This window comes from Oncorhynchus mykiss, chromosome 25 (genome assembly GCF_013265735.2).
Source record: "Oncorhynchus mykiss isolate Arlee chromosome 25, USDA_OmykA_1.1, whole genome shotgun sequence".
Taxonomy (NCBI): domain Eukaryota; kingdom Metazoa; phylum Chordata; class Actinopteri; order Salmoniformes; family Salmonidae; genus Oncorhynchus; species Oncorhynchus mykiss.
In genome coordinates, this window is record NC_048589.1 from 23,441,117 (window position 1) to 23,462,183 (window position 21,067).

At 43.2% G+C, this 21,067-nt stretch overlaps 2 protein-coding genes across 4 annotated transcripts; one reads left to right on the forward strand and one right to left on the reverse strand.

Annotated features, from left to right (window-relative positions):
- Window positions 1-1,805: 1,805 nt before the first annotated feature.
- trmt61a (tRNA methyltransferase 61A) lies at window positions 1,806-15,168 on the reverse strand. The gene is made up of 4 exons (XM_021585004.2): window positions 14,892-15,168; window positions 13,570-13,932; window positions 7,366-7,632; window positions 1,806-2,731 (listed from the first exon to the last, which is right to left on the reverse strand). The coding sequence occupies exons 2-4, from the start codon at window positions 13,898-13,900 to the stop codon at window positions 2,439-2,441; spliced, it is 891 nt and encodes a 296-aa protein (XP_021440679.1). The 5' UTR covers window positions 13,901-13,932; window positions 14,892-15,168; the 3' UTR covers window positions 1,806-2,438.
- Window positions 15,169-16,541: 1,373 nt separating this feature from the next.
- On the forward strand, window positions 16,542-21,051 carry LOC110505646 (creatine kinase, brain a). 3 transcript variants are annotated; one of them, XM_021585006.2, is made up of 8 exons: window positions 16,542-16,694; window positions 17,405-17,606; window positions 18,437-18,591; window positions 18,727-18,859; window positions 19,432-19,603; window positions 19,894-20,017; window positions 20,173-20,362; window positions 20,742-21,051. In XM_021585006.2, exons 2-8 carry the CDS (start codon window positions 17,414-17,416, stop codon window positions 20,918-20,920), a joined length of 1,146 nt encoding a protein of 381 aa, XP_021440681.1. In that variant the 5' UTR covers window positions 16,542-16,694; window positions 17,405-17,413; the 3' UTR covers window positions 20,921-21,051. The 3 variants fall into 3 exon arrangements, with proteins under 3 accessions (XP_021440681.1, XP_036818563.1, XP_036818564.1); XM_036962668.1 differs by having other exon boundaries at window positions 16,600-16,694; window positions 17,353-17,606; XM_036962669.1 differs by lacking the exon at window positions 17,405-17,606 and having other exon boundaries at window positions 16,609-16,694.
- The last annotated feature ends 16 nt before the right edge of the window (window positions 21,052-21,067 follow it).

Below are 21,067 nucleotides of genomic sequence, written 5' to 3' on the forward strand. Positions count from 1 at the left end.
TCCCATGAGCAATGGGACTTGTTTAGTGTTTTAGGTATCGTAGACTCGTCAACAGAGATGTTAGCATGTTCCAGAGATTTGCTGACACTCTTGGATTCTTCTTAACCTCATTGAGTATTCTGCTCTGTGCTCTTGCAGTCATCTTTGCAGGACGACCAGTCCCAGGGAGAGTAGCAACAGTGCTGAACTTTCTCAATTTCTAGACAATTTGTCTTACCGTGGACTAATGAACATGAAGGATTTTAGAGATACTTTTGTAACCCTTTCCAGCTTTAATCAAGTCAACAATTCTTAATCTTGGGTCTTCTGAGATCTCTTTTGTTCGAGGCATGGTTCACATCAGGCAATGCTTCTTGTGAATAGCAAACTTAAATAGCAAACTTAAAGGGCAGGGCAGCTCTAATCAACATCTCTAATCTTGTCTCATTGATTGGACTCCACGTTAGCTGACTCCTATTAGCTTTTGGAAAAGTCATTAGCCTAGAGGTTCACATACTTTTTCCAACCTGCACTGTGAATGTTTAAATTATGTATTCAATATAGACGAGAAACATACAATAGTTTGTATGTTATGTTATGCAGACTGCGTTTGTCTGTTTTTGTAACTCATCAAACAGGGATTCATCAAACACATTTGGTGTCATCATAGTGGTCTCTGACTTGTGGACAGACTCGCTCAGAAGGAAAAAACTTAATCTGCACCTTTTTTCAATGCTGAGTTGAATGTCATTCAGAAATGTCAAAGTAATCCCAGAAGTAAACTCGTTTTTCAAAAGTATCTGTAATCCGAATACAATATTTTAGCTGGTAATGTAACCGATTAGTTAGTACCACAACTCAGCTCAGCAGGGCAAATGACAAGCTGATTAAGGGCAGGATTTCCAGGGGCTCAGAGCTGCTATTCCCAGTTTCTGTCCTCCAGATTAGACCTTCTTTAGCTGGGGACAGGCGGATGACACCAGACTGCAGGTGAGACAATGCTCTCATTTGGATTGACAATGATTTATTGTTTAAAATACATATGACTGAGCTTAATAAGAAATTAAGATTTACATAAACAGATTGTCTCTCTCTAGTTAGCAGATTGTGCAGCCAACCTTTCTATAAATTCTTGATTATGCTTAAACAGTTGGCAGCCGTATTTCATAGCACCCTTCATTTTATCACAGGAGTTTTATTACTCATCACTGTATTCTTTACATAAAGGTTGGGTGGACCTCTTTGAAGTCATGTAGATCACAACACTCTCTTTTTGTTTCAAAGTCCTGCTCCACAAACTTCCGATTGACCTAACATCACTGTTAAGATTTAAAATATCAAGTTACCAAACCCGTTCAAAGGGCTGGTTAACTCTAGAGACACCTTCGGTGTCTAGATGAGTTAGGCAAATCAGACTTCAATTTCCTGGAATGATCTACAATACAAATATTGCCTCTAGGCCATTTCAGGTTGTTAGGGGACCTTTTTACAGAAGAATGTATTTTTTATGATTGTGTTTAGCTTTTCGTGTATAATAACATGTATTTTGTATATATGAATGTGTAGTTTAATGTTTGTGTATTGTGGTGCTATACTGGGCTAATATGGAAAAGAGACCTTGTTCAATAAAAAAATATCCCACCAATCAAAGAGTGAGGTTCACAGTCTCTCACAAAGAGAAAGAGAGCAGTGGAGAACATCTCCTCCTCCCAGCCTAGAACGGCTGCCATTTCTCTGCCTTTTTTGGTCTGGAGCCACCGGCCATCCAGCAATGACGATAATAGCAGACCATAGTTAAAGAAAACGTCACAAGCAGAGGGCAGTAGGAAGAATGGTAAGGTGTTTATTTAGCCTTGTTACAGCATCCCCCTCAGCTGAGACAAAACACAATTTCTCCCACCATTCTACAAATGTAAAAATTGCAACAAAAAAACGAGAAACTGGGTAACAATGGGGGATAAGATACTATTATTTCAATCCTGAATGATGCAAGAACATATCAGTAGCGTGATTAGAGCGACCGTACATGACAGACTAAGAGCGAAACTCTCAGACAGCTCTTCACAGCCCTGTGTAGAGACCCTCAGCAATCAGCAGCCTATTTATAGAATCCCACTTAGCCCGCTCTTCCTCCCTCTGTTAAAGTGTGTTAGGGATGTGTGGGTTTGTGTGTATACATTCATCAAAGTCTACGAAAGACACTGGAAATAGCCTAAAACAGCAGCAATTTCTCAATCATGTCTCTCTCCAAAAGGATGTCAGCTGTCGACTGAAATGTAGAGTTTTAGCTGAGCAGTGGAGAGGAAGGTAAAGTACAGGAAATCAGTCTGAGCAGGTTTTCCACCCGAGTCAGGTTAGGTCTCAAGTCATCAGCACTGCATTTAGACCTTGTGTAGTTCCCCAGCCATAGTCTCCTAGACAACAGTCTCTGCCCACTCCAACCTCCAGCAGTCAGTCCTCTACACAGAGGGTTTGGTGGCGAAGGTAAGGTAGCCAGTGTGCCCTGCCATGTCCCTGGGCGGCGTGGTTGTCTTACAGAGAACAGAAGCATTGCTAGGGACTGGGGTGTCAGTCGGGGTCTCCAAGGGCTGGTCGGACCCAAAGTCCGGCAAGGGGAGTGTGATTGAGCGCACGTCATGCACCCTCAGCAGAACCTCTAGAGTGCTGATCTCCTGGAAACCCTCATCAGCCAGCGCCTCAACAGTCTTCTGCACCTGCTCAATACACGGGGAGAAGGAGCACACACGACCCCCTGCAGAGAGAGAGAGGTGGGGACAGAAGGAGATGACAGGATAAAGGGGTGGGGACATAGAGAGGACAAATAAGCAGAGAAAAGAAGAGACAGTTATTGAGTCAGTTATTCTGTTTCAATCTCACACGCTTTACTTTTGGCAGTATCTATGTAAACTTCCAGAGTTTGGTTTATTCATCCCTAATGGAGATTTTGGACACTCCTCTAGCCACCTTTAAGAGGCATATTGTGATTCAGAAGACAGACTCGGCTGGTGAATTGGATTCCAATGCTGACATCAAACACGTCAAGAGATTTACAAAGCCAAAGATTTTTTAGATATCCACAACAATGAGATATTGGCCTAATCATAAACATCTTATTGTTCTTGTGTGTTATGTTGAACACCGAAGAAGCAAGTCAACCATTTTAAAAGCAAGGAATAAAATGCTATACACATGACCCGTGTTGAGTTTAAAGAAGAACACATTGAAATGTTCCACTGGTTGCTCAAGTCATTGTAGTTGCTATGGTGATGACCCTTGTTGACCATTGGTTGATTGAGAGAAGCAGAAGAGGTGGAGCTAGTGGTGACCAGGTTGTCGACAACCCAAATCCAGAAAGTGTGTGAGAGCTATTGTTCAAGGCATTCGACAACTAGCTAGTCAAAATATCTGAGATAGCCTTGCATTCTGACCAAGGCTGCCTAGCCTCAGATGTTTTGACTAGCTAGTTGTCGAATGCCTTGAACAATAGCTCTCACACACTTTCTGGATTTGTGTTGTCGACAACCTGGTCACCACTAGCTCCACCTCTTCTGCTTCTCTCAATCAACCAATGGTCAACAAGGGTCATCACCATAGCAACACAAAAATTATTTCAAAGTGCATTTAAATAAGAGAAAATAAATATCTATATCTATTTTTTTACATTATATTTGATCTCATAAAAGTCTTCAAGGAAGGGTAGGCCAGCCAATAAAGATGAGTCAATGGTGCAATATGCAGAAATTGCTCCACCAATTCCTGGTTGCTAAGATTCTAAAACAGTTCACCTAATTTCAGTTTATGTGACAAAACAAGCATGTAGAGTGTAGAGAATCATTGTACCATCTAATCCGCGGTGAAATATATTTCCATAACAAACATTTTATTTTCAGCTGGTGTACAAAACCGAAAGTAAAAGAAGTAAAAACTAAAGTTAGGAATGGGAAACATAGAAATGGCGCACAAAAAACAAATGTACTGCTTAGACTTTTCAGCTTTAAGGCCTGCTTTAAAAGCCCCAACAGTCTGAGCAGTCCTGAGACTGTCAGGAATTGTCAAGTGCCCTCATCATTAAACAGGAACGTTGTGTGCGTTCTGTGTGGCCAGGCCTAATAAGGATAACAGAGGGTTGTGTAAGGACAGATAGAGTAAAGCAGTTGGACTAGGACAGGTGGAGTGGGAGAGAGGGACAGCCCTGCCACTCATTAGTGTAGTTTAACAGGATCACAGCAGATCCACTTAACCCAGGATCACTAGAATCGTCTCATCCTCCTGCTCTCTAGTCTACCTCCACCACCTCCTCCTCTCTGGCCAAAACCTGGACGTGCAACACTCAGGCTCCAGGGAGGAGATTGTGTTTGTGCGCATGTTTTGCTTCTATGGTGACAAGAAATCAGTCACAGGACCAGTGTTGTAATACACAGATCTGAAAGATGAAGCAGAATGCAATACGAGTGGGTAGAATCACAAACACAGAAGACTATGCATGCGTTTCCACTGGGCTAAAGTATCCAGAGAAACAGCCTACACACATCATTAAATATCTTCAAGAACCTTGACAGACTTGAGGAAAGAATGTTGTCTAATTCACACGTCTATTACACAAGCCAAAATCTAAGAATTTATCATTAAATCTACAAAGTGAGGTGGCTTTTTAGCCTAATGAGTCCAGCAAGCAACACATGCAGACATTTACTAGTATGTGCCAAGCACACACACACACACACACACACACACATACACACCAAAGTCGAAGTAAAGTAAGATATGCCTTACTAGACAAGCCCTTACAAAAACTAGTGGCCGCGTCTGAATACCTGTACTATTTGCATTACAAATAGCAGGCATTTTGGATATGCGAAAAAATAAATGTTTATGGTATGTGGAATTCTGAAACTGTAGTATGCTTTAAATGCCAGGATGTCATACTGCACACTATTGAGAATTTGCTGCACACTATTGAGAATTTGCTGCACACTATTGAGAATTTGCTGCACACTATTGAGAATTTGCTGCACACTATTGAGAATTTGCTGCACACTATTGAGAATTTGCTGCACACTATTGAGAATTTGCTGCACACTATTGAGAATTTGCTGCACACTATTGAGAATTTGCTGCACACTATTGAGAATTTGCTGCACACTATTGAGAATTTGCTGCACACTATTGAGGAAGAGAACAGTCTTTCGAGACCCATGTTTGTCTGACACCAGCCGAGGGGTTACACTGTACTAAAAATCGACGAATGGCGGGAATCAACGCAATTGTGCATTAAAACCCAAACCGGCTGTGCGCGTGCGCCATCGTGCATACATTTATTTTGTCCCCCTACACCAAACGCGATCACGACGCGCAGGTTAAAATATCAAAACAAACTCTGAACCATTTATATTAATTTGGGGACAGGTCGAAAAGCATGAAACATTTATGGCAATTTAGCTAGTTAGCTTGCACTTGCTAGCTAATTTGTCCTATTTAGTTAGCTTTCTGGTGCTAGTTAATTTTTCCTGCGCTATCAACATTAGGTTGTTTAGGTCTTCTACTCCGACAATTAATCCACACATAAAGCGGTCAACCAAATCGTTTCTAGTCATCTCTCCTTCCAGGCTTTTTCGATCTTTGACCTTATATTGTGATTGGCATCTAAACTTTCATAGTATTACCACGACACCGGCAACACAGTTTGTCTTTCAATCACCCACGTGGGTATAACCAATGAGGAGATGCCACGTGGGTACCTGCTTCTATAAACCAATGAGGAGATGGGAGAGGCAGGACTTGCAGAGCGATCTGCGTCAGGAATAGAAAGGACTTCTATTTTAGCCCTTGGCATCGCAGATGCTCGTTGACGCGCGCGAGCAGTGTGGGTGCAATAATTGAGTAACAGATTTCTAAATGTGTTTTGCGTCGCTCGCGTCGTGTAGTCAGGGTATAAGATGACGTACTCTCAGAAGGATGAGCCTAGTATGCTGATATTCCTTGCTTACTGCATTCGATTTCACTAAACAGTACGTTCTAAATGGTATGTAGTACGATTAGTACAGTACGCAGTTTAAGTAAGTAATAGACAAGCCAGATTTCGGACACGGCCAATGTCTAGTGTTGGAAACTTGGGATCTCTCAGATAAGACGTTCCATTGACAAATAGGAGTAGCACTTCTCTCTGGAAAGCTCAAAACACAGCCACAATCGGCCCCATGTCTTTGGCAAACAGAGGGGGTGTGTGGGGGGCAGGAGGGTTTGTGCCAGGATCTAGGGTCCTCTGAGCACAGCTTCTCTAAATAAAAGGTGCAGGCCACTGGCCAAATAATGAAAAGAATTAGAGAAAAAAAGGCAGCCATTTCCTCTGCTCCACATTCTTCCCCTTACCCTGGTTCCCAGATACTACAGACCAAATATAAAGCAGGGAAAGGAAAATGCACGGAAATCTCCTTTATTAGTGGTTACACAAGACTGTACAGGAGCATGTGAAGCTCACAAGGGCAGTATAATTGACAGGTCAAATGCTAGATGCCCTTGGCTGAAGCATGGAGAGAGACGGCTCCATAGTGTCCAGTCCTCTAGAGGAGTGTGAGATAGAGACTGGGACTCCAGTGTCTCAGCCCTGAAGAGAGGGAACAAAAATTGTGCCTTGCCTAAAGGAGACTCACACTACCTCCCTGCAGCACATAACCCTGTATGGTCATGAGACTGATTCTACATCCAGATATCTGTCTGTTTGCTTGTGGCTCTGTGTGTAAGGGGGAGTCAGATCGCTAGAGAGGAAAACGCAGACGTGAAAACCATAGAAGGGAGGACTGAACAGTCTACCACAGGAGAGAAGGTAGGAAAGGGTGCTGGAGTCTCTCTGCACCGTTACTAGTCCATGTCCCACATTCCATCTGTTTATGCACCTTGGGATTATACAAATATTTTATAAAGCTGTTTATAAATCAGTGATCCTAAGTAAGTAACTGTACTAGCCTAGGGCACTATGTGAATACTTCATAACCTTGTGATGTATTCTACCCATGTCCCACCTTTAGCCTATACAGTCACGCACACACACATACTGACCACCCCACAAAGCTGCCAACTTGCCCAGGCTTGTCCCCACTGTACATGGGTCCTGATCTCTATGGAGACCACTGCATGCTCTTTAGTCAGGTCACGTTATTCTGCATCCATGTGACAAGGAAGTAACAGAGAGGAACAAGCATGAGCTGAGCCAAGGGCACATTTAATGAGAGCTCTGCTGACCCGGATCAATATCCAATATGGCACTGACTGTACTACATTGCACAGCCAGAGAACAAAGGCTGGCTGGGATTCATGAGTGGACAAGCCAAAGTCATGTTCTCTGGAATAAGTTCCTTGCTGCTTCTCCACATGCACACCCCTTCTTACCCTGCCTCTTCATGGCATTCTTGGCATGTTTGACGGCCTCCCAGGGGGAGGGGATGTCCAGGAAGACAGCGTCTGCAACCCCCGTCACTCCAAAGCCCTCCTTGCAGACGTCCTGGTTGCGGACGGTGACCAGGTGGCCTACGCGGTGCTCCCTGAACTCCTCAGCCGCCTTCTCAGCACGCTGCTGGTGGAACTCCACAGTGTGTAGATGACCAGTAGGAGCGATGGTGCGCAGGATGGCGTGGGACAGAGAGCCGCTGCCCGTGCCTACAAACAAAACATACAGGGAATGGGTTATGAGACTAGTAGCAGTGGTGGTGTCATGAATCAGGGTTTCCCAAACTCAGTCCTGCCCCTCCCCGGGTGCACGTTTTGGTTTTTGCCCTAGCACACAGCTGATTCAAATTACCAACTCATCATCAAGCTTTGATTATTTGAATCTGCTATGTAGTGCTAGGGCAAAAGGTCAGGACTGAGTTTGGGAAATCCTGTTATAGATGACTGGGGCGTTCACAACAACTGAGAAAAATGTAGAAAACAGATCCATACAGAAGTGCTTCCATTTTCATGTCATTATACTCAAATCAACGTGTTTGATGTACAGTAGTACAGTTGTGCAAGCATCAAAAGTGTAATCAAACCTTGGTGTCATATAACCACAACAACTGCAGTTGTGTCTGATCGCATCTGAAGTGATCATGTGACAAGGCAGGGGAACATGGTGATGGGCTACAGTGCTGCTGAAATTGCGTCACTGCTGCTTTTGTTCTCATGGCAACAATGGGGGCAATGTTTACCCCACAGCGGTACATTGACTCGCTAACGCCACAGCAGTCGACTAACCGGATGACTGACAGAGCCAGGGGCACAGCAGAGGGGCTGAGAGCTGTACTACTGAGTCTCTCCTGGACCTTCAACTGGATCACAAGTGTCTGGTCTAAACAACAACTGTTTATGAAGGGTCGGAAGGAAAGGATACTACTCATTTTAGTATGATGCTGTGTGTGGGTAGTGCTGCATGGTAAACCATTTCCAAGGCTTTGTATATTGAACAAAAATATAGAACACGCAACAATTTCAAAAGATTATACTGAGTTACAGTTCATATAAGGAAATCAGTCAATTGAAATAAATGCATGAGTCTATGGATTTCACATGACTGGGAATAAAGATATGCATCTGTTGGTCAGAAACACTATAAAAAAAATGTTTTTTTTTTTTTTTAAGTTGGGGTGTGGATCGACCACCATTTTCCTCATGCAGCCCAACATCTCCTTTGCATAGAGTTGATCAGGCTGTTGATTGTGGCCAGTGGAATGTTGACCCACTCCTCTTCAATGTCTAGGGAAGTTGCTGGATATTGGCGGAAACTGGAACACGCTGTCATACACGATAATCAGAGCGTTCCAAACTTGCTCAATTGGTGACATGCCTGGTGAGCATGTAGGCCATGGAAGAACTGGGATATTTTCAGCTTCCAGGAATTGTGTACATGGATGGAGGATGGAGGTGGATGAATGACACAACAATGAGCCTCAGGATCTTGTCACATATCTATGTGCATTCAAATTGCCATCGATAAAATGTCTTTGATGTCCGTAGTTTACAGTGCATTCAGAAAGTATTCAGACCCATTGAATTTTTCCACATTTTGTTAAGTTACAGCTTTATTCTAAAATGTATTCCCTCATTAATGTACACACAATACCCCATAATGACAAAGTGAAAACAGGTTTAGGCATTTTTGCCAATTTATAAAAAATATATTTACATAAGTATTCAGACTCTTTGCTATGAGACGCGAAATTGAGCTCAGGTGCATCCTGTTTCCATTGATCATCCTTGAGATGTTTCTACAACTTGATTGAAGTCCACCTGTGGTAAATTCAATTGATTGGACATGACTTGGAAAGGCACACACCTGTCTATATAAGGTCCCACAGTTGACAGTGCATATCAGAGCAAAAACCAAGCCATGAGGTCGAAGGAATTGTCCATAGAGCTTCGAGACAGGATTGTGTCGAGGCACAGATCTGGGGAAGGGTACCAAATACTGTCTACAGAATTGAAGGTCCCCAAGAAAACAGTGGCCTCCATCATTCTTAAATGGAGGAAATTTGGAACCACCAAGACTCTTGAGCTGGCCACCCGACCAAACTGAGCATTCTGGGGAGAACGGCCTTGGTCAGGGAGGTGACCAAGAACCCAATGGTCACTGACAGTGCTTCAGAGTTCCTCTGTGGAAATGGGAGAACCTTCCAGAAGGACAACCATCTCCGCAGTACTCCACCAATTAGGCCTTTATGGTAGAGTGGCCAGACGGAAGCCACGGAAGCCAAAAAAAGAGCAAAGTACAGAGAGATCCTTGTGAAAACCTGCTCCAGAGCACTCAGGACCTCAGACAGGGGCGAATGTTCCCCTTCCAACAGGACAACGACCCTAAGCACACAGCCAAGACAACGCAGGAGTGGCTTCGGGCCAAGCCTCTGAATGTCCTTGGAGTGGCCCAGCCAGAGCCCAGACTTGAACCTGATCAAACATCTCTGGAGAGACCTGAAAATAGCTGTGCAGCAACACTCCCCATACAACCTAACAGAGCTTGAGAGGATCTGCAGAGAAGAATGGAAGAAACTCCCCAAATACTGATGTGCCAAGCTTGTACCGTCATACCCAAGAAGACGAGGCTGTAATCGCTGCCAAAGGTGCTTTAACAAAGTAATGCAACAACAAAAAAACCTACAAAAACTATTTTTGCTTTGTCATTATGGGGTATTGTGTGTAGATTGATAAGGGGAAAAAAAATTGCATACATTTTAGAATAAGGCTGCAACATAAAATGTGTCAAGGGGTCTGAATACTTTCCAAAGGCACTGTATGCCTGCCCATACCATAAACCATGGGGCACTCGGTTCAAAATGTAAAAAGACATTGGTGGCAGCTCATGGTAGAGAAATGAACATTCAATTATGTGGCAACTGCTCCGGTGGACATTCCTTCAATCAGCATGCTAATTGCACACTCTCTCAAAACATGAGACATCTGTGTGGCTTGTGTTGTGTGACAAAACTGCACATTTTAGTGGCCTTTTATTGTCCCGAGCACAAGGTTCACCTGTGTAATGATCATGCTGTTTAATCAGCTTCTTGATATGCCACACCTGTCAGGTGGATGGATTATCTTGGCAAAGGAGAAATGCTCACTAACAGGGATGTAAACAAATTTGTGCACAATACTTGAGAGAAATAAGCTTTTCTTCCATATGGAACATTTTTGGGATCTTTTATTTCAGCTCGTGAAACCAACGCTTTATGTGTTGTGTTTATATTTTTGTTCAGTGTAGTTTACTGCCTAATTTCATTCACAACTCTGCTCAAATCCTATTCAAGTGTGTGTGTGATGTTGTACTATGACAATTCTTACGCACTAAGGTGCTTCAAATCGCAAATATCTAAAACATCTAGTCACCTTCCATGGTACTACCAAGCAGGAACATTCCTCACAAAGTACATGTGAAGGCCTATTTGTTCTGCAAATTGTAGCATGGCATGCACCGAGGACATGCCATTTCTATCTTCCACTGGTTACAAGAGCTTATTCAGAATCTGAGAGTGGCCTTGTTAATGTAATAAGCCTGCCATGTGAAAGCCAGAGACAAAGACTGAATGAGAGCGAAAGAGGTCAAGACCGAGGGATAGAGCACCATCTGTGAGTATGGTTTGCTGATGTGTGAAATTGACTGTCCAGGCACTTGTCATCTCCCGTCTTGACTACTGCAACTCGCTGTTGACTGGGCTCCCTGCTTGTGCCATCAACCCCCTGCAACTTATCCAGAACGCAGAACCCATGTCACCCCGCTCCTCCGCACACTCCACTGGCTTCCAGTCAAAGCTTGCATCCACTACAAGACCATGGTGCTTGCCTGCGGAGCAGCAAGAGGAACTGCCCCTCCTTACCTTCAGGCTATGCTCAAACCCTACACCCCAACCCGAGCACTCCGTTCTGCCACCGCTGGTCTCTTGGCCCTCATACCCCTATGGGAGGGCAGCTCCTACTCAGCTCAGTCCAAGCTTTTCTCTGTCCTGGCACCACAATGGTGGAACCAGCTTCCCCCTGAAGCTAGGACAGCAGAGTCCCTGCCTATCTTCCGAAAGCACCTGAAACCCTACCTCTTCACAGAGTATCTTAAATAATCACCACACCCTTCTAGCTCTGACTTTGCTGATAGCTACTTTATTGAGAAAACATGTACTTACTATGCCTGTGATGTGGGTGTCCCACCTAGATATCTTAAGATGAATGCACAAAGTCACTCTGAATAAGAGCGTCTGCTAAATAACTAAAATGTAAATGGAGACATTGCACATTTCTGCTGCCTGAGGAGGATGAGCGGCAGGACAAGAGCCCAAAGTCTCTCCCCATCTCACAAAACGGCCATTAGCACTGGCACTCAGCCCATCACGAGGGTGCCACCTGATTGGATAACAAGGCAGCCGCATTTGGCATGTTCTTCATAGGCTCTGAGCAGTGAGAACCCATTAGCTCTCCCATAAAGCCAGCGTTGATGAAAACAGCCCTGACCTGGGACTCCTTTCAAAAGTTCTAATCTATTCCTGGCAGCAGGATGGAGCCTGGTCAGCGAAGAAATTAAACAATGACATGTGAAGGAGCAGAACATGAGACCTTCTGCTAGGGCTGGGGCTAGAGTGGCGACCTTCAGCACAATCTAGATGATTCCTCTATGTGACTGTGCATTTCCCCTACAACACATGCTGTGCTCAGAACAGCCAACTGATAAATCACTGCCTGTTTACATAGCTCATTCAAAGTCACTCAGGACACAAAATATAAGTCACCCCTGAGATTGGACAAGTAATCGCTTAGATAGGCTTATTGTCGTCATCCAGTGTTCATGTATTAGCAGGTAATAAAGTAGATTTTTACATTTAATCAGTTGATAAGCTTCCAGTCTTGTCAGCCATTATAATCAACATTTAGGAATAACATCTGACCAGACATCCAATAAATATTTATTTTCTACAGAGTGAAACATGGTTTCAATGTCAGAAAAATTATGAAAATCTAATGAGAGGGCAGGTGATACTCAGGTTGGTACATTAGGGGTTTTTCATCACTCAATTAGGCTACATTATATTACACAAGTTCAAAACCAACCAACAAAAATGACTCGGCATGCAATGGTGCATTGTAGTAATGCCTTAGCTTTTTGCTCCCTGTGTATGTGTTTGGGAACCAGACCTTTTTCAAAGCAAAGTAAACACCCACATGAAGAGGCTAATAAATGTGACAACACTGCAGACATGTTGCAGCTCCCCATTATGTCAGGGGCTGACCAAGCAGTTTTGTTCATCGATACGCCATCTGGGAATTCGCACAAGTTTACTGGTGTTCCATCTATAACCCGTGAATCGGGAAGGAAGGAACAGCACAGCAGTTAAACATGATGAAGCACTGCAGCAAAAGCAGCCTTCTGCCCCCAGACCCTCCAAGCCAGACACGTACACAGCCCAGGCTGCGTCAACATCCATTAACCACCCACCCACACACAATCACTTTACCTCTGCATTGAATTCAACCAGTTCACCCTCCTTACTTGGGGAATATTTCTAGATGGTACTACTGTGGTGTAACATCTCAAGTCTAGTTCAGATCAGGTTATTGTCATAAATTACTGACCGCTTAACTGAATAGGTTAATAATGGGATGTAAAACCACAATAGTAATTTCTCTCTGCTTTAAAAGAGCATAACTTCAACAGGCCTCAATGTAAATGTGATGCTGTGACCCAATGAAAACAGAAGTATTTTTTACACTCTTGATAATCATGACAACTTGGCATGCATCACCAAAAGCCAAGTGTGATGTTGTCCCAACCACTTCCCTCGGCTCTTGAGCGGGAGCTTTTGCTTACCGACCTCTGTTCAAAGAATAATTGGCGTCACATTTATCCTTTTGTTTTTGAGTGGCTTACCACTAGTCTATGACAAATACTTCCTCCAGATGTTTTCTCATTATCTGTGTCCCTCTCTTACAGGGAACATGAAACATGTAATATTTATACTTTATGAGTATGCTAAGCAATTATTCAGTGCAATGGGTGAAGTTTTGGAAAGATTAAAATGACTCATGTCCTCAGATAAAGTAGCTTACATAAAGTTGTAAAACAGCTGGTTTTGTCCCTCTCACCTGATTCACAGACAACAGAGCCAGGCTTGAGCTCCAGCATCATGGTGATGTTGGCAATGTCTGTTGTGTAGAGGATCTGGGTGCGGTGGGGCAGGTTGAGGGTCCACAATTCAGGAGTGGGGTGCAGCACATAGACCCAGCCACCTTTGCTGCAAGTGACCTTGGTGCCAAAGCGCTGGCCTATCAGGTCTTTGGAGTGGCGGATGACTCCGTAGCGTGTTTGTGTTTGGGCACCCTGCTGCACCTTGACCGGCATCATTGAGTCATGACCCAGGAAGATAATTGCAACGTCGCCCTCCTGGATGAACTCTGAATACTCTACAAAACTCATGGCCGGCCTTGTTTGACTCCTATCACGGGGGTCTACAAGAGGGAACCAAAGTGAAAAGTTTCAGGTGTTTTCACTGCAAAGAAATTAAGTCAAAAGGAGTGGAAACTAGTGAAGATTTCCCATATGACAACCAGAACATCCTTTTCACAAATTAGTACAAATACAATGTATGGTGCTACATTAGCTTATAGTTTAGGTGAAATCAGACCTGCCTCTTCTATGCGAGTTGAACATTTACTTTTAAATGGACAATTGTGGTCTGTCAAATATGATCCAAACCAACCTCCAAATGGGTTTGTTTACTTTCATACTCACTCAAATGCTCATTTGTACTTTTAGATGTGTGTGTATTGTTAGACACTACTGCACTGTTGGAGCTAGGAACACAAGCATTTCGCTACAACAGCAATAACATCTGCTAAATATTTTTGTTATGTGACCACTGCGATTTGATGTGCGTGCACTATATCAGCGTTTGTTATTTGTTGTGAAAACAAGTATGATTTAATAATTCTAAACTGTTTGTTTATTGTCGAATAAGAACAGTGGAGAGACACTTCAGTGTGACTGGCGGACAATAATATGGAGAAACTAAGTGGAAAGTCGTTTGTGTATTTTTAAATATATAACAACGTTAGTTATGATACTTTGTTAGCTCGCTAGTAAGTTAATATATCAATCTAGGTAGCTACTGTAGCTAGCTAACGTTAGATAAATTACATTTTAAACCGTTAACTAGCAAACTAAGGTTAGTCAATGTGGCTAACGTTAACCAACTAAGTTAACGATAGTTTAACTTAACAACAACAAATATACCTAGCTAATCTTGATTTTGCAAGTCCGCTATTCGGCAACTTCACTGTGGAAAAAGTATCTCAATGGTTAACTAGCTCGCTACGTTAGCTAGCTACCTATGGAAACACGGTTGGGCGCTAAATCTGACCCCATTCGTTAGTCAATGAACAGTCACCGCGAGCAAACGCTGACCTACCTTATCAAATGTAGCTAGGTACTTGAAACTATAAAAGCAAAATTGAATTAGATGTGAGAAGTGACTTCTATCTATGTTGAAAGGTTGATGATCAGTTAAGACTTGTTACTTGCTGTTCAAATGCTGCAGAGCTCACGTGTGGATTTGTCATCAGACTGACCAGACGAGGCTCCTGTTCACAAATATTTAAACTATTCACTTTCACAGTAATCATGAATCCTGCAATGAATGAGGCAGTTTAGATGATATATAAATCTGTCGAAATGCGCAAATGCGGCGCTTTAAATTATTCTCAAACTGAGATGCGCAGGCTCCAGTTGATGACGTATGGCATTTCTTAAAAAGACAGAACATAAACTGCATTATTGCTTAATTATCTGTGACTGCATATTATACTTTTTATGTATTTTTATTATTTGATTTTTTTTCTGTGTATGTTTGGTTGTTATTTTTGTTGTCTCTTTGGGTTTGGGTGGGGGCTCCAGCCGGTATATCTCATATATCCCAAAGCCAATTCCTACTTTGGTCGCCTTTCCTTCCAGTTCTCTGCTGCCAATGACACGAACGATCTGCAAAAATCACTGAAGCTGGAGACTCATATCTCCCTCACTAGCTTTAAGCACCAGCTGTCAGAGAAGCTCACAGATCACTGCACATGTACATAGCCCATCTGTAAACAGCCCATCTATCTACCTCATCCCCATACTGTATTTATTGATTTATCTTGCTTCTTTGCACCCCAGTATCTCTACTTGCACATTCGTCTTCTGCACATTTACCATTCCAGTGTTTAATTGCTATATTGTAATTACTTCGCCACCATGGCCAATTTATTGCCTGTATATTGACTGTATGTTTTTTTTATTCCATGTGTGTTGTTGTATGTGTCAAATTGCTATGCTTTATCTTGGCCAGGTCGCAGTTGTAAATGAGAACTTGTTCTCAACTAGCCTACCTGGTTAAATAAAGGTTAAATAAAATGTTAAAAATGTAAAAATATATATGGCTCTAGTTAGGCCAAAGAAGTTCATATAATTTAACATTGTGGAAAAAATCCCACATTTAAATTCAACTGTTGTTATATGATATCCGTAGCCAGGCTATACAATAAGAGAAAATGTGTAATTACCAATGATTTATATACACACTAGATTACTTATAAGGGGCGCTATGTTGAATGCCACCGCACCACCATCTCCGCACTCCTCCTCTACACCGTTGTAAAACATATTTGTTTTTGCCACATGTAATATATTACAGACACCTTAATGCATACTTAAAAATTATATTATGTGAGCTAAACTTAAAAATAACAAATACAAATATTTTCCTTAAAGTATTTCGTTTTTAGATTACTAATGTTACTGTCCCCACTATAACAATAATAAATACTTAAATACGTGTAATTTTGTCCATTTAATTGAAATACTGTAGAATTCCATTCATTCCTATGGAGGCCATTCTGACCATTCTGAAGTGCCAATATGGCCAACCGCTGGCTTCAAAACCTCTCAATGGCCAATACATAGCACCAGCAGCAATCCAGGGTAGATTTAGGCTACATCATTAGTAAAGAAAGACCAAAGGAACATATGAAAACTGCAATCTCGTATAGCCTAATAATCGACAAATAGATGGACTACAAATACTGACCAATGGGAGCAGAGTTCGCCTACTATAAAGAACCATCTCCAAGCACATTTTCCACGGGAGAGCCAAATAACGTCAGTGATTGCTCGCCACGGTCGGAAAAATAGGTCTCGTTGTGTCTTGCCCCCTAGTAGTGACCAGCCTCGGCAGCAGGTAGGACCACTATTTCTACTCGTTCAGGATGACATTCATTGATCAGAATGGCATAAGTCGTTTTAACCCCAAATCAGCTCATTGTGACTAAGCAAGTACTTGGTTTTTAACAGAGGCGAAATTGTATTGGCTATTTGTGGCCATCCATATATATTTGTCATATTCCGTGAACATTTCGATAACAATAGACAATGAAAACAATTGTATAACGCCTGTAGCCGTGTTCGAGCGCGAGACCCCGTTATTTTGAATATCTTGCTTTGGTCTGTTACAATCTCGCATAGCCTACCCTACATTTTCTTCTTTCAGGGGCTGAGTGATTTGGTTATGATTTCCAACATGATCACACGCATTTACCACTCCAGTCTAGAGCTCTATAAAATAGTTATTCGGATTAGAATGACGATACTGCGCAATCTTTGGCATTTGACTGGAGTTCCATCACTCCACCTCTCCAGAGGACAAAGCATAATTTTTCCTTTATCAACTGCCTGTCGACATCTGCCTATACTCGTCTGATTGTCGTTCAGTGCGGTGACTGCGGTCGGACATCATTGGTGCGGTCGCTACTTTGCATTGCGCATATTCAGCCTTGCACTCGCACGCACCTGATAAAAACCAAGTATTTGACTGAGTTATGTCGTATGCCTATTTGTAGTATTTTCAAGATCACATTCACCAGTTTTTACGCCACTCCGTGTTGCGTCCAGGGATCAGCCATGCCGTTCGGAAACACCCACAACGCGCTAAAGATGAAGTACGCTTCTAGTGAGGAGTACCCAGATCTCAGCCAGCACAATAATCATATGGCCAAGATCTTGACTCCTGCCATCTACGAGCGTCTGAGGAGCAAACAAACGCCCAGTGGTTTTACATTGGATGATGTCATTCAAACCGGGATTGATAACCCAGGTAAAGACCCAAGCAGCTTTCAACCATTAAGCCATCTGTTCTGCCTCTTAAATGTGTGTTTAGTGAGGGCATGCCATTTTGTTCTGCACGGTAACCTTGCCGATGGGTAATATAAGCCTATGAAAGTATGTCTTCAAGTGGAATGTTGCAGGTATTCCATTGGCCTGCATCAGTACCAAACTCTCAAAGCACAATGTGACATTGATTTGTTTCAGATAACCTTTTCATTTCTGCTGTTATCCAGCAGGGGTCAAGCATCACTTAGGAATAATGCTTATTGGTCAAGCATACCATACTAATAACTTAGCAATATGGAAATCATCATAGGTTGTCACTGCAATTAGTGATGATCTGGTGACTCCATATGAACTGAAATAGTATAGCCTAACCATTTTTGAGGGGAAATGAGTAGTGTCCATATGCATTTTTAAGCATAGCAGGTGGCTTCCCCTTACCCTGTAGAATGTGTTTTGTTATTGTTCAGCAATGATAAAATGGTCAAACAGACCATCAAGAGGCTGTCTGTCGCCTGAGGAGTTCCCTGACCTAGGCCAGCACAACAACCATATGGCCAAGGTCTTAACCCAGAACATGTTCACCAAACTCAGAGCCCGTGCCACCGCCAACGGCTTCACCATAGATGGTGTCATTCAGACGGGGGTTGATATTCCTGGTAAAACTAACCCATCCGGAGTCTGTCGACTCCGCCTGTATAGAGCTTGATGAAATGCTAACTATTGAGTGAGGTTGTCACTGTTTAATCTGTCATGCTCTACAATTTGTTTCCTAATTGAATCCATCCCGGATGAATTTTTCTCCCCCCATTCCAGGCCATCCCTTCATCATGACTGTGGGATGTGTGGCTGGAGATGAGGAGACATATGAGGTCTTCAAGGAGCTGCTGGATCCCATCATTGAGGACAGACATGGAGGATACAAGCCTACAGACAAGCACAAGACCGACCTCAACCCAAACAACCTGAAGGTACTGCCCTTTAAATGGGTCCCTGGTTGACAGTGGTTTGAGACTCATGTTTAACAGTGTACACTGCAGGGAAGTTGACCAGTATTGGTAAGTCACAGAGAATTCAGAACTCAACTTTGGTGTCTGTTTTCACAGGGTGGAGATGACCTGGACCCCAACTACGTCCTTAGCTCCCGTGTCCGAACAGGAAGGAGCATCCGGGGGTTCTGTCTGCCCCCACACTGCAGCCGTGGAGAGCGAAGGGGCGTTGAGAAAATGTCTGTTGAAGGTACTCACCTAAACCCACCCAAAGGGGGCTGGGGCTCTGAGTGGATGCCATTCTAGAACGATGCCTGGTCCCTGATGCAACATTACTGCGTTAAGAGTCCCCTCTAGTGGTGAACTATGTGAATGTATTTCTACATCTGCCACTGACCGGAAAGGATTGCTTTAGACCAGGGGTGTCCGTCATTTTGCCCGGGAGCTGCATTTGGTTATATTTCCCAGCCGTCAACATTTGGAAAAGTTGGTCCTCTATCGTTTTTGGAATTTGATGCTCTCTGAATGAATGTTTAGCTTCAATTTTGGTGAATATTAGCGAGCTGGATACAGTCTCAGACCACTGTCATTTCTATTTGGTTAGTTTTCTCCACCCGCAGGTGGTTTTATTCAAACCACCCGTGGTCCGGATTGGGCCCCATCGCTAGTTGTATGGTTGTAACGTGGTTGTAACGTGGTTGTAACGTGGTTGTAACGTGGTTGTAACGTGGTTGTAACGTGATCACCAGATTCGTGAAAGCCATGTAATGGAGTCTCATCCAGTAACCTCAGACAATGTATCTGACATCTGTTCCTCTGCAGCTCTGGACTCCCTGTCCGGTGACCTGAAGGGGAAGTACTACGCCCTGAAAAACATGACAGATGCCGAGCAGCAGCAGCTGATTGATGACCACTTCCTGTTTGATAAGCCAGTGTCTCCTCTGCTGCTGGCCTCTGGCATGGCCCGGGACTGGCCCGATGGCAGGGGGATCTGGTAAGACAGTGATTTCCCATTCCCAAACTTGATGTCCTCAAAGGCATTACAATTTGGTTTTGTTCTTACTCACTGGTCATTCTTACTTTCTACCCTCTCCAACCTATTCAAGTAAATGACTGCCAAAAGGGATAGGAAATGTAGTTGCCCTCAAACTAGGTGTTCCTAAATCTTTGCTAAGTCGAAGGGAAAAAGTTCATAATAGTTTATTTGCTGGCGGTGGCTTCATAAGCCACTGTCCATGACCTTGTCAGAGGACCATAGAACATTTATTTATTCTAATCTTCAAGGCACAATGATACCAAGACCTTCCTGGTTTGGGTCAACGAGGAGGACCACCTGCGTGTCATCTCCATGCAGAAGGGTGGCAACATGAAGGAGGTGTTCAACCGTTTCTGTACTGGCCTCACAAAGGTGAGAGGGAATATCTGAGGAATACATTCATAAGGCTTTGATAATGAAATATGAATCCTAATTTGCCATATTCATGTGTGAAAACATGCTGGCAATGATCAATCAATGTTTGTCTTCTTTTTCTTCTTAATTTGACCCCCAAATCTCTTCCTCAGATTGAAACCCTGTTCAAAGATAAGGGCACTTCATTCATGTGGAACGAGCACTTAGGCTACGTGCTCACCTGCCCATCCAACCTGGGAACAGGGCTGCGTGCTGGAGTCCACGTCAAGATCCCCAACATGAGCAAGCACGCTAAATTCGAGGAGGTACTCAAGAGGCTAAGGCTTCAGAAACGTGGAACAGGTACAGAAAATGTTTCATTACTGAACCAGATACCTAATTGTGTTTGTTTGCTGTTCTGTTGCTCAGGGTAACTTACAAGCACATTAAGACTGTAAAATGATCAACACTAGCAATAGTTCTAGCATTCCTCTAAAATGACTATTGTAGCTATGTTAAAGGAGGAAATATTCACCCATTTGGAATTGTATGTCCTCATATGATGCAAAACTCATCATACCGGCTGTATTTCTGCCTGCTTGCACAGTGATGGCTCCGATACACATGGAAACATGAAATGACCCCAGGAATCGATAGAGCATTGCTCAGATGCACCAAAACAATACAATGTTCAAAATGGGTGAATCTTTCTTCAGTCCCTCTTCTGATGTCTCTATTTCAGGTGGAGTGGACACCGCAGCCGTGGGTGGCACCTTCGACATCTCCAATGCTGATCGCCTGGGCTTCTCCGAGGTGGAGCTGGTGCAGATGGTTGTGGATGGAGTCAAGCTGCTGGTTGAGATGGAGAAGAAGCTGGAGAAAGGCCAGTCTATCGACAACATCATGCCCGCCCAGAAGTGAAAACTCTTGTGATTGCTTCCCTTTGCCATCTGAATGAATGTGTGACACTATCCCGGAATGCACTTACTCTCTCACAAGGTCCTCTATTATTGTGATAGTGGATCTGAAAATAAAAAAACTGTTTCAATCCATGTTTCTTTCTTTCCC